The sequence below is a fragment of the Pituophis catenifer genome, unplaced genomic scaffold, assembly GCF_029215685.1.
Source record: "Pituophis catenifer annectens isolate HBS135680 unplaced genomic scaffold, rPitCat1.0.hap2 SCAF_3, whole genome shotgun sequence".
Lineage (NCBI taxonomy): Eukaryota > Metazoa > Chordata > Lepidosauria > Squamata > Colubridae > Pituophis > Pituophis catenifer.
The window spans coordinates 104,564,405-104,578,657 of record NW_027256883.1 but is presented as its reverse complement, the minus strand read 5'-3'; the positions used below and the strand labels follow the sequence as shown (position 1 = coordinate 104,578,657).

Below are 14,253 nucleotides of genomic sequence, written 5' to 3'. Positions count from 1 at the left end.
CGCACCTTGCCACAATCTTTTTTAAAAAATCACGAACCTAATAGCTACCTTTCAACCCCTAACGTCAAATGAATTGCGTCCCCGGCGTTGCTTGTAGCCACTCCCCTGATTTTATCAGAAAGAGCATATTTCTAGAGCAGAAGCCAATTAGATATCGCGTTTTAGAGAAACGTCACTGCTACACCCGGGCGATTGGGCCACGCTCTTCGGAGGAAGTTGGGTGGGGCTTGGCTAATTTTTCAGTACGCAGGCGCAGAACGTTCATCGCGTTCTCTTCCCCTTCTTTAGGGCTTCTGTGGTTGACGCGTCACATTCCACCTCAACGCGACGGGACACGAAGAAGACGGGCTTCTGATTTGGGAAAAGTGGCGAGAGAGTGAGGTGTTGTGTAAGGCCGCCGACACGCTTGCTACGAGCCCGTCCCATGAGAATTCCCTCCTCGGTTTGCCCTTGTCTCGTAATCAACAGCAACAGCCACCGAGAGGATGCGTCGCCACCCCCTGGCCCGAAGAAGTGCACGGAGGAGACGATGAAGGAGGTGCTGCCCCGTCGACTTCTGATACTGGCGGCCTCCTTCCTTCTCAGTTGCTTGCTTGGGTGAGTGCTTTGACCGCCCGGGAATCTAGAAATGGTTGGAAGGAGAGTCTTGGGTCCCGGAAACTTCTTTCACATCTGCGCCCCTTGTTTTCCCGTACATATCGAACAGCGATTCTTTTAAAACTTCTCCTTGTCCAGTTCTGCAACTTCTAGTTCCTGGAGCGAAATTTTAATTTCTCCAGACGTTAGAGTCTATTTTCGGTATTTGTTCAGAAATAAAGAAAATGCCTGCCATCGTTTAGCTTCTGCTTGTCCAGGTGTTATGCTAAAACCAGACTTTCCCTTTCCAAGTTCTCCATGCTTATCAAGGACCAATCCATATGGTTTAAAAGGTGTGCCTGATATTATAAGAAATGAAATGCTTGAAAATAATTTCTCATTTGGAATACACTTTTTAAAGCAAACGAGTTGTAGCAACCTTTCCCAGTCGGGTGCAGTCCTGCAGTCTACCTTTCCTAAAATTGATAGCAGTCATAGATATTACATGTTTGGAAGGTACTCTCTATTCTTGATATTTAACATCATACTCTTATTCTAAGTGTAGCTCTTATCCTAAGTAGCGTTTTAGAAGTTTGGTGACTAATAGTATTTGAGAGAAAACATAAGTTTTATACTTTTTAAAAAGATAACTTAGATTTTCTAATTTTTCCAAATTGTTGTAAAAAAACCAAAGTCCAAATTATTAAAATAAATATTTTAAAAATCACGTAAAATTGGATTTACCATTAAAATATTATAACAATATATAAGCAAGACACCATATTGATTGGAAGATATATATAAATTTGGCCCCATGATTAAAAACAATAACAAACAATTAAAAACATTTTAAAAAGTGTTAGGCCAGCCCGGCTTGCTGGAAAAAGAAGGTTTTAAGGGCACGGCGGAAGGCACTAAGGTCTTGGATTCTCCTTATCTCTGGGGGCAGCTGATTCCAGAGGGTAGGTGCCCCCACAGAGAAGGCTCTCCCCCTGGGGGTCACCAGCCTACATTGTTTGGCTGATGGCACCCCGAGGAGGCCCTCTCTGTGGGAGCGCACAGGTCGATGGGAGGCCATCGGTAGCAGCAGGCGGTCTCGAAGATAACTAGGTCCTATGCCATGGTGTGCTTTAAAGGTGATAACCAACACCTTGAAGCGCACCCGGAAGACCACTGGGAGCCAGTGCAGCTCACGCAGGAGAGGTGTTGTATGGGAACGCCATGCGGCTCCCGTGACTACCCACGCGGCCGCATTCTGGACCAGTTGGAGCCTCCGGGTGCTCTTCAAGGGAAGCCCCATGTAGAGAGTGTTGCAGTAGTCCAGGCGAGGTGACGAGGGCATGAGTGACTGTGCACAGGGAATCCCGATTAAGAAAGGGCCACAGCTGGCGAATCAGGCGAACCTGACAGAAGGTCCTCCTGGCTACAGCCGTCAGATGTTCCTCCAAGGACAGCTGCGTATCCAGGAGGACTCCCAGATTGCGCGCCCTCTCCGCGGGGGCCAAAGACTCGCCCCCGATAGTCAGTGATGGAGTCAACTGACTATATCGGGATGCCGGGAGCCACTCAATCTTGGAAGGGTTGAGCTTGAGCCTGTTCCTCCCCATCCAGATCCGCACAGCCTCCAGGCACTGGGACATCACTTCAAGGGCATCGTTGGGGTGGCCTGGGGTGGAGATGTACAGCTAGGTGTCATCAGCGTACTGGTGGTACTTCACCCCAAAGCCACGGATGATCTCGCCCAGCGGCTTCACATAAATGTTGAACAGAATGGGCGGGAGGACCGACCTCTGAGGCACTCCACATATAAGAGGCCTCGAGGTCGACCTCTGCCCCCCTGCCAACACGAACTGCGACCGGTCTGAGAGAAAGGAGGAGAACCACCGTAACACGGTGCCCCCCATCCCCAACTCTTCCAACCGGTGCAGCATGATACCATGGTCGATGGTATCAAAAGCCGCTGAGAGGTCTAACAGGGCCAGAACAAGAGGAGCAACCCCTGTCCCGAGTCCTCTAGAGATCATCTACCAATGCGACCAATGCCGTTTCCGTGCTGTGCCCTGAAACCCGACTGGAACGGATCTAGATAAGATGTTTCCTCCAGGTACTGCGGAAACTGTCGTGTGACCACACACTCGACAACCTTCGCCACAAAGTGAAGGTTGGAGACAGGACGATAGTTGGCTAATACTGCCGGGTCCAGGGAAGGCTTCTTGAGGAGAGGCCTCACCACCGCCTCTTTCAAGGCCGTGGGGAAGTAACCCTTACTCAACGAAGTGTTAATAATTTCCTGGAGCCAGCCTCGTGTAACCTCCCAGGAAGCCAGTACTAACCAGGAGGGACACGGATCCAGTAAACATGTGGCTGCACTAAGTCTCCCCAGAATCCTGTCCACGTCATCAGGGGTCACAGAGTCAAACTCTTCCCAAATAACGTTCTCAAGACTATTCCTCGCCACCCTGCCCGAATCTACCCAGTCAGAGTCCAAATCCTCCCGGATCTGAGCGATTTTGTCATACAGATATTGTCCGAAATCCTCAGCCTGGCCTTCCAAGGGGTCCTCCCGCGCTCTTGGGTGGAGCAGGGAGCGGGTCACCCTGAACAGGGCGGCCGGAAGATTCTCTGATGACGCAATAAGAGCAGAAAAGTAATTAAACTTTGTCGCTTTTATTGCCACTAAGTAGGTTTTAATATGCGACCTTACCAGTGTTCAGTCAGATTCAGCGAGACTGGCCCTTCAACTGCTTTCTAGGCGTCTTTTCCGGCGTTTCATCTCCCTCAGCTCCTCGGTGAACCAAGGAGCCGTGAGGGATCGACACCAGGTCAAAGGCCGCAAAGGCACGACTCGATCCAAGGCCCCACCAGCCGCCCGATCCCAGGCAGCCACCAGGTCCTCGGCCGAGTCGTGTGCCAGATCTTCAGGAAATGGCCCAAGCTCCATCTGGAACCTATCAGGATCCATCAGGCGCCTCGGGCGGACCCACCCAATTGGCTCCTCCTCCCTGCGGCAGGGTGTAGCGGTTCGAAGGTCCAGACGAAGGAGTGAGCGATCTGACCATGACAAGGGTTTCATGTCTATATCCCCTATAATAAGATCACTCAACTACTGGCCAGAGACAAAAATCAAGTCCAGAGTGTGTCCCCCTGTGAGTGAGGCCATGAACTAACTGGGTCAGGTCCATGGCCGTCATGGAAGCCATGAACTCCCAAGACATCTCCGACGTTTCACCAACGGATGGCAAGTTGAAATCACCCATGAACATAAGCCTGGATGTATCAACTGCCACCGTGGCTATCACGTCGAGTAGCTCGGGCAGGGCCGTTGCTACGCGGCAGGGAGCCAGGTACATAAGCAGCAACCCCATGACCCCATCTCACAAAGAGGGACTCACATCCGGCAATCTGTGACACAGTGGTCTCTCTCGGACCAAGACCTTCTTTAATAATAACCGCAACCAGGTTATTATTATTATTATTAAAAGGTTATTTAGGTTATTAAAAGAAAAAATATTTTTCGAAATAGGGAAAGGTTTGTTGGTGCCAGTAAAACCAATAGATGCCTTAGATTTATCCTAGATTATTGTGACTATATTTTAATTCTAACCAATAAAAATGATGCCCACTGCAGTTAGTGTGCAAAATATATATTTTCAAAGAACTGTCTGCTATTGCCATCAGGAATCAAAGAATCAAGAACGACTTATTATTCAGAGAACTTTACATTTATATTACTAGTTACAAACAATTCTTTGATGTTTTTATTAACCATCTAATATGTTTTATCACCATCTAATCCAACACTCTACTTCATAAGGAAGATTACAGGTAGTCCTCATTTACTAACTGCCTTGTTTAGTGACTGTTCAAAGTTATACCAACTGGAAAAAACAGTTTTGTTATCAATCCTTACATTTACAGTTGTTGCAGCATCCCACAGTCACATGATCATTTGCACACTTCTCAACTGACTTTCCAAAAAGCAGAATTAATGGTGAACACAGAAATGGAATTGTAATTTAAGATCATGTGACACCTTAACAACTGCAGTGGTTGGTTAAAACTGGTACCATCACATGATTTTTCACTTAGCAACAATAATGCTTAGTGATGGAGTTGCCAGTCCCAGTTGTAGTTGGTAAGTGAGGACTACCTATAGAGCTACACTATCTCTAGCCACTGCATGAGGACTACCAAATCCAGCAACTGGTCTTTTTATTAAGATGCTGTGCAATTTCTCCTAAACTTCAGATGAAGTTAGAAGAAAGACCTAAGTCCATTAAGTCTAATACATAATAACTGCTATTTTGCTTCCCCCAGTCTTCTTTTCTCCAGTTAGACAACTAGTTTCTTTTGAATTTTGTCTTCTCAGTTTTTTAACTAAGAGCCAATTCTCTACCATTTTTACTATCTAAGAGTTTGTCAACAGTATTTTAAACTGCAGCATGCAGAATTGGATGCTTATTACAACTGTTGATAGAGCCCCAAAATCTAATTAGTTGCCTGCTACGGCTATACAAAGCACTTAAGTTGTGTTGCAAAGCATACTGGCAAAAATGAAATGCATCTTCTCAAAGCATTGAGGCAGCCATAATCTACAGAAAGCTCAACACAATTGTTTTGAGTATTTCCTCATGTTCTCTGTACAGGTAGTCCTCAAATTATGAATGTAATGGAGCCTGCCCATTCCATTCGTAACCCGAGGATTTGTGGGAGTGAATCTCGTACCTTATACACGATCATTCCTTCCTTTTGCCCATGCATTCGCTAATCGAATGCAGGGGTCGTTAAGTGCACGTGAGGTATTTTGGGATGGGGAAGGCCATGGGGGGGGGAGGACTAGTGATGGAATAGGCTATCTGCTTCAGACCACCCAAGGCCTCTCCCAACCCACAGATACCTCATTCTCCATCCCCTGGAATCCCCACAATTGGTTCTCCCCCATCATGCCATGCCAGGTCACTTACCTGATGAAGATCTGTCTCCTCTCCAGCCTGTTCCTTTGCTGCTCCCTCTTTTTTTTGTCATCGAAGCCTTCCTTAAGCAGTTCAGCAGTGGAAAAGGAGGCCTGGAGGTGTGCATGTTGCCCTCCGCACCTCCTTTCTCATCACCGAAGCCTTTTTGCTTCACATGCCATTCCGGGCCTCCCTCCTTGCTGCTGAACTGCTTGAGGATGGCTTCAATGAAAAAGGAGCCTGGAGGGCCACACGTGTCATTCTGGGCCTCCTTTCCCGCCCCTGAATTGCTTGAGGAAGGCTTCGGCAATAAAAGAGGGGGCATGGAGGGCCGTGCGTGCACCTCCAGACCTCCTTTCTCATCGGCAAAGCGCTTGAGGATCGCATCCTTATAGGCTTCGGCAGCCCTTTGCAAATGCCTTTACTGGCAGGAACAGAACCTTTACTGGTATGATCAGATCAGATATCTACAAAGGTTAGTATCATTGAAACTGATATTCCCTTTATGGAAGCAAAAGTTGGAATTTAAGAAGCAGGATAGGAAGAACATTGTCACTTTTGAAATTTGATGTTGGAGAAGACTCCCATGAGTACTACGGACATCCAAGAAAACAAACCAATGGATGCATTAATCAAATTAGCCCAGAGTTCCCACTTGCGGTACAAATGACCAAGCTCAAATTATCCTACTTTGGAAAGATCTAGCTGTCTGGAAAAAGCTCTAATGCTGGTGAAGATGGAAGGAAAGAAGACGATGACTGGCAGCAAGGTAGATGGATACAATTACAATGGCAATGAATATACCACTGGGAGACTTGAAAGAACATGTTAGGGAGATCATAGAAAAAAGTCTATGTAGTTGCAAAGAGTTGAAAGAGACAATGGCAGATAATATAAGCTTTAGGATACAGTTGATCAGGTTCTAAAAGTCTGATTTGAACTTGTTTGTCCTGGTTCTGACTAATGAACCCAAGCAAATCAGAACTCTGAGACTAGAATCCTCCTCAAAGATCCTCTTCATTGAGTACATCATATTAGCACAGCTCTAAAGGAAAACCAACTCTAAATCTTTCCCACGGTTTCAGTATAATTAAAATAGGAAATAACCTCATCCCCGAGTTTCACAGGTCACGTTGGCCAATTGGGTTAATTGGTGGGCTCTCCAGGCATTCCTTCCCCAATCTTATCCATTGCCAGTAGAGATGACCTTGGTTCTTATGAGAAAACTCTGTTGTGTCTAGTAAGGCGTTCCAATCTCCTTCTCCCTCTGTGTGGCAACTGAGGAACAGAAAAATGGCTGCTACCAGGTCAGTTTGAAGTTGACAGTCGGCTCTCCCCCTTGTGAGTGAGAAGTATCTGGACAATATCAAGTGCAGACAGGTTAATTTTTTCATTAGCCATTCCTGCCATCATCTAGCTGTTCTTTTGGCTTTTGGGGATTTTTCTCATGAAATTTGCTGATCAACCTATCTACTCATACATTCTGACTCTTCACCCAAGTGGCTTCAGAGAAAGGGTAACCCTTCTACTGTACTAAGTACTATAGCCTCCCCTTATACAGTTTAAAGTCCAGGATTCTTTGGCTCTGGTCTCTGTTGCCACAAAAAGCATTGATGGCGCTCACTGAGCATACTCAAGGCCAGCGAGCAGGCATATTTGGAGCAACAACTGCAGCTTCTTCCTGCTTTAGATTTGCCTTTAGTCAGGAGCGGCGTAGTTCATGGCGAAATGGTGGGTGAATTCACTTGCAAGGTATTCCTAAAGCCTCAGCAGGAGGGGAGGGTTGCTTGGGTAGTAGGCTGAGAAGTGGGGTTAATATGCGAGGTGTGAGTACAGGTCGAGCTTGGCATTTCACTTTCCTACCTTTTGTAAACTTTTGGCTGCACACAAGGAAAGCAGAAGCAGCAGAGGCCCTGGCTTATTTCTTTCCCCCAAACTCCACCAGATATGGGTCTTCGCGAGGCTCGTTATGCCAATGCATCCTTTTGTGGCAGAACATCTGCAAGGCTTGTTGTGCTGTTGCGTGCATGAACAGCGGCACCGCTGTGTGGTTTGCCATGCCAATGCAGCTGCTCACAGTAGGATGCTGCAAGGGTTGTGGTGTTTTGCATGTGAGAGGCTGCACCGGTGTGACAAAGCTCATGGCGGTGCCGCAGTTCATGCACGCAACAGCACAACAAGCTTCGCCCACATTTTGCTGTCATAGGCAGGCTGCTGGTCTCTCGGCCAGAGTTCCCTCTTACTCGCTTGAGGGGAAGGAGACCTCTGGACTGGTGCGCTAAGTTTGACTTCTCTCAGCCCTTCTCCAGTGGCTTTTTTGGCTTGGACGATGTGGCTGGGGTTGCTTTCAGCTGGAGTGCTGGTGCCAGGCACTCAGCAGCTTGATAGCCCTGTCGGCTGCAGCTGAAACACTTGATGGTGCCTGCAGCTGGAGCAGAAGGAAGGATGGTGGGTGGCCTTCTTGGCTCCGCTTGGGCTTTGATTTGGGCACACTGCGCTTCTTGCACTGCTTTAGCTCGAGGTACAGCACTATGACCATCCGGTATGAATCATGGGTCCGCTCAGGAACTCCTGCTAGATTCAGGCCTGTCGTAGTTCTTGATCCAGGCCTTCCTTGAAATGGTAGATCAGCAGTCGGTCTGGCCACTGCCTGAGCTTACCGGCCACTCAGTGGAACTCCCAAACATACTTCTTTGCTGGTCAGCTCCTCTGCTTTAGGACTCAGATTTCCGCTTTGGCCTGCAGGGCTTGGGATTCATCTTTAGATCTGTCTCTCAGCTCCCCCATGAAGACATTGATGTTCCCCAGCTCTGGCGCCTCTTTGTCGTGGAGCCTCATCACCCACTCCACAGTTTCCCCCTCTAGGTTGGCGGCCATGGCATTCACCATCACCTTGTCTGATGGGTAGACTGGGGCTTAGCGGTCTAGATTAGACCATACCTGGTAAAGGAATAATGCCAACTTCTCCCGATCCCCATCAAACATAACCTTTATTGGTGGCGGGTCTACTGGCAGCAGAGGAAGGGGGGTGTCCATGGCCCGGGGAACCAGCCAGGCCCTGGATAGTAAGGCCAAGGCGGGTGCCTGTGTCATCCAGGGGGAGGCTGATGTTGTCCCGCTGGACTTGCTGCTTGTTGCTGGCATGGGGAACTCTCCCTTTGGCTCAGGCTCACTGCCTTAGCTGGCTGGGGAGGTGGGCTGGCCGCTCGGGCTGCCATGGTTAGGCTTGTGCTCTAGTGGGTTAGAAGCAGCTGAGTCGCCCAAGCTGCTGTCACCACAGGCGCCCCGGGTTGGTGCATTGATCCACTCCTTGGGTCTCCATGTGGTGAAATCTCCCTGAGCCACTTTTCTGATGGGTTGTGAAAGGTGGGTAGGTACTTCCATTTCCTGTATTTGTTGCACTCTTCGCCTTCTATCTCGGGACATGGGCGGCCAGTGATTGAGGAGACCTCTGGGAGAACTTCACTTTGGCAGCCTTCGGCACACTTCTATGCCAAGTCACCCTCTCTGCTCGATAGAGGTTCTTGAGGTTAGGGTGTTATTTTGCGTTGCTGGCCTTTTTGTCCTTTCCACATGGACTTTTGGTCTGGTTGCCAGTGGAAGGATCACCTCTCCGGCCTGACCTGCTGGCTGTGAGGCCCCGCCTGGGGCAGCACTAGTGTTAGCAGCCGCTTTCCCCATCTTCATCTTTGATCTTCCCTGAGTCTTTTCTGTCCTCCAGGTGTTGTCAGGTGGGCAGCCAGGGCTCAGAACCAAGGGATAGATTTAGAAGAGTTGGTTTAATGTTACAGTTTCGACTAATGAACCCAAGCAAATCAGAACTCTGAGACTAGAATCCTCAAAGATCCTCTTTATTGAGTATATCGTATGGGCACAGCTCTAAAGGAAAACCAACTCGTAATTCATTCCTGCGGTTTCAGTATAATTAAAATAGGAAATAACCCCCTCCCCAAGTGTCACAGGTCACGTTGGCCAATTGGATTAATAAGCAAATTCTCCAGGCATTTGTTCTCCGACCTTATCTGTTGCCAGTAGAGATGACCTTGGTTCTCACGAGAAAACACTGTGTTGTGTCTAAGGCATTCCAATCTCCTTCTCCCCTCCCTCCTCTGTGTGGCAACTGAGGAACAGAAAAATGGCTGCTGCCAGGTTCGGTTCAAAGTTGACATTGTTATTGTTAAATTGCAATTCTGATTCCCCCAACATTTATATTGGTAAATGGGGTTTGTTTGTTTGTTTGTTTTAAAAGCAAAAGAACTGTATAAATTGAAGATAAAAGAGAACAAATTATTTAGCAATGATAATATGCTGTTCTTGTTTCATCATAGCATCAACTTAGTTGTGAATGTATCTCTGTCCATTTGTATTTTAGATTTTTTTTTTTATTTAACAGATTTCCCAGCTGGCATGTCTTTTGTAAAGAGAGTCCTGTATCTGTGTCTTTGCATTTACCAAATGAGAACATTCAATTGTCAAATGTGGATGAGAACATCCAGGAGAAGGTAAACATCTATAGGATATATGGAATTCTTTTAGTGCAAATTATTAATGAATTAATGTAGCCACTTGGTAAGAGACTAAAAACAATTACAAATTTTGGTGGTATATCAGTATTTTAATTAAATAACAATAATAGCCTTAATGGAATTTATAAATATATGCAGAAAAACAAAAGCAAAAAATACTTTTCTAAAACTGAGTTAGAGGTTTATAATTCATTTTTTTATTTATATTAGAGAAATGCATTTTCGGCTGGATTTTATAAAAGAACTTTCTATAGACTTTTGCTCTTGGTGTCCCTCTTTCAAGTTTTTCTTGTAGACTGAGGGAATAGGAAATAGCATTTTTATGTTGTACATTTCCTGGAGCATCGTTGAATGTTTTTTTTTTGTTTTTTTTTTTTTGAGGAAGCACAAACTCACATGGCTAAAATAAGAGAAACAAGGCTAATATTCTGAGACTAATGCTGCTTCTGATATAACTCATTTTATTTTATGAAGTCATTCTAAAAATTATTGCTTGGTTTAAATCTTCAAGGTAGATACCCTGTTTCCCCCAAAATAAGACATCCCCCTGATAATAAGCCCAATCGGGCTTTTGAATGCATGGCAATAAGGCCAAGCACTTATTTCATGGTTCAAAAAAATATAAGACGGGGTCTTATTTTCAGAGAAACACGGTATGATATAGTTGGAATAACAGAAACTCGGTGGGATGAAACCCATGTCTGGAACACACTGATAGAAGGATACAAACTGTTCAAAAAAAACAGACCCCATAAAAGAGGAGGTGGAGTTGCACTGTATGTATAGGACCACTATATTGCTACAGAAATGCATGAAACCAAAGACGAAAACCTCCTAGAATGCATATGGGTCAATATAAAAGAAAAAAAGAATGACATGGCCATAGGTGTATACTATAGGCCATCCAATCAAGCAGAAAAAATAGATGTCCTTTTTGCCAACCAACTAACAAATCTTGTTTGGTATTGGAGAGAAGTGTATAACTGCAGAAGTGGTAACAGTAAAGCTATATGAGGATTTATGTTGTCAATTATTTTTATCTTGTACTCATGAAGTTATTACAACAGGTTCAGTTCTGAAGTAAGCAGTATGAAATTAAAATAGCTAACAAACTTTAATAATTTTGCTGTTAATGGTATAAGATCAAAGAGTTCGTTATTCAGGGTGTATATTTGGGTATAGATCAAGATCTGTAAAATCAGAAAAAGGATGTTGGCATTTGATTAAGTGCAGAACAGTTGATTAGCACAGCCTGACCCTAGGGGTTTAGCAAACTTCGTAGGCAGCAGAGATCATTGCACAATTTGATATAGATATAGATAAGCAGTGAAAATACAATTTGGAAGGTATTTTGACCATTTTAAATGTTTACTTAATGTGCAGATTAGAAGTATCAGTCATGTGGTATCACAGATGCTTTATACCCATGGGCAGGTAAATCAGTAGTAACAGTGAGGAAGAGCTAAGATACAATATTATAATATTAGCTTTGATACTGATAGGTTGGTCTTGAAAGGGCTTTAGGAAAAAATTGTGTATCCAAATCCAATTATGTTGTGAATCCCAAATTTAAACCATGTAAAGGAAAAAAAAAAGCCTTTTTTAAAAGTTTAAATATCATAATTTTTGGAGTATAAGACACACTTTTTCCCCTCTAAAAGAGGGTGGAAATGTTGGTACGTTTTATACACCGAATACAGCCATTTTTGGCCTCCTGAAGACCTGCCCCGTGTGTCCCATTTTTGCAAAAAATGGGCCCATTTTTTGCAAAAATAGGGCACGCAGAAGATTTGGGAGGCTTGCAGAGTGCTCCTGGGGGCTGGGGAGGGCAAAAACTTTTTTTTCCTTGCCTACCTCTTCGAAATCTTGGTGCCTCTTATACTCTGGTGTGTAGTCCAAAAAATACGGTATATTCCATTTCCAAGGTGGTATTTTTATGTAAATGGCAATTGCATTCAGTTGAATATGTTTTTATGTCCTCTACCTAGGAGGACACTGACGGATCACTTGGAACACTGCCTTTGCAATATATTGATTCCACTATAAGTATTTATTCTGAAGACGATTCATTTGAGTCTATAAAGCATAAAATGGTAAGTTTTTAAACCAGTATTTTTAGAAATTATTTTTCCAAGTACTTGATGAGTTTTGATAATGCAGAATAGAATTGAATTAGTGTGATATTGCTTTAATTAATTCTGGACCAAAATTGGCACTGATGAATTGAGTCCAAGCCAGCCTTTTATTATATAACTCAATTTATTACAAAATGGTGACTGAACATGGACAGTATGATGTCTATTTATTTATGACCTACCCTTTGTAAACAACAACAACAACAAAACGATTCCAATGTGTATTAAATCCAGGGTTTAAAATTGACCCAGATTTTTTTAGCATTAACTTATGACAGGTGATCCTCATTTAACAATTCACTTTTTTAACAAGTCACTCTTTCAGCGACTGAATTTGCAATGGTACTGGACTCTTTTCAGTCTGGCTTCAGGCCTGGCTACAGCACGGAAACTGCTTTGGTCACACTGATGGATGATCTCTGGTGAGCCCGAGATGGGGGTCATTCCTCCATCTTGGTGCTACTTGACCTCTCAGCGGCTTTTGATACCATTGACCATGGTATCCTTCTGGGACGACTAAGGGAGTTGGGAGTGGGAGGCACCGTGTTACAGTGGTTCTCCTCTATCTCTCTGGTCGGTCACAGTCGGTGTTGGTAGGAGGACAGAGGTCGACCCCTAGGCCCCTCGTTTGCGGGGTGCCTCAGGGCTAGGTCCTCTCTCCCCTCCTATTTAACATCTACATGAAGCCGCTGGGTGAGATCATCCAATGATACTGGGTGAGATATCAGCAATACGCTGATGATACCCAGCTGTATATCTCTACCCCGCGTCAATTCAGTGATGCAGTGGATGTGATGTGCTGGTGCCTAGAGGCTGTGAGGGTCTGGATGGGAGTCAACAGGCTCAGACTTAACCCAGACAAGACCGAGTGGCTGTGGGTAGCCTCCTAAAGACTGTTGATTGTCCATCCTTGGTTCGGGGGGGGGAGAAATTGTCCCCCTCAGAACGGGCTTGCAATTTGGGTGTCCTCCTAGACTCACAGCTAAGATTAGAGCAACATCTGACAGCTGTGGCTAGGGGGACCTTTGCACAAGTTCGCCTGGTGCACCAATTGTGACCCTACTTGGATCGGGAGGCTCTCCTCACAGTCACTCATGCCCTTGTCACCTCACGGTTAGATTATTGCAACACACTCTATATGGGGCTACCCTTGAAAAGTGTTCAGAGACTACAGTTGGTCCAGAATGCAGCCGTGCGTGCTATTGTGGGTGCACCTAGATACACCCACATTACACCAATTCTCCGTGAGCTGCACTGGCTCCCTATTGGTCTCCGGGCACAATTCAAGGTGTTGGTTATTACCTTTAAAGCCCTACATGGATCAGGGCCAGGTTATCTTTGAGACCGCCTTCTACCTCATAGCTCCCAGCGACCGGTAAGATCCCACAGAGTTGGTCTCCTCCGGGTCCTGTCAGCTAAACAATGCCGGCTGGCGGGCCTGCGGGGGAGGGCCTTCTCTGTGGCTGCCCTAGCTCTCTGGAACCAGTTACCTCCTGAGGTCAGGACCACCCCCACCCTATTGGCCTTCCGAAAAGCGGTGAAGACCTGGCTTTTCCGGCAGGCCTGGGGCCGTTGATCTCACTGTTGCAATCTTGTGAGATCCGGCCATGAATGGGTTTTAATATTTTAATTTTAAATGTTTTATAATGGTTTTTTAAATGCATTGTAAGCCACCCTGAGTCTCCGGAGAAAGGCGGCAAATAAATTGAACTAACTAAATAAAATAAATAAATACTGAAGAAATTATACTTACAATTGACCCTCAAACTTATCATGATTTGAGATCTTCCCTGCAGTCTTCCCACAAATAAAAACGTCAGTCAGGAAATTGCTTATGTGAGGTCCTTGCTTGGCTTGGGTGGTCCTCACATTATAATGGTGACCAGAGATTGATGGTGCCCTGGTCACACTCTAAGCCCGTGATGGCGAACCTATGGCACGCGTGCCACAGGTGGCACGCGTAGCCATATCAGTGGGCATGCCAGCAGAGCTCTGGCGCGCAAGTGTGCGCCGGCCAGCTGATTTTCGGGTCTTCTGGGCCCACCAGAAGTAGGGAAACAGGGT

The 14,253-nt window shown here is 45.6% G+C and overlaps 1 protein-coding gene across 1 annotated transcript in view; it reads left to right on the top strand.

Annotated features, from left to right (window-relative positions):
* Positions 1–312: 312 nt before the first annotated feature.
* The window catches only part of SUCO (SUN domain containing ossification factor), a 257,495-nt gene continuing 243,554 nt past the window's right edge, over positions 313–14,253 (top strand). Inside the window, exons 1-3 of the mRNA XM_070940885.1 lie at positions 313–597; positions 9,922–10,030; positions 12,043–12,147. Coding sequence (XP_070796986.1) covers positions 425–597; positions 9,922–10,030; positions 12,043–12,147 — 387 coding nt within the window. The 5' untranslated portion in view covers positions 313–424. The remainder of the gene's footprint in view (positions 598–9,921; positions 10,031–12,042; positions 12,148–14,253) is intronic.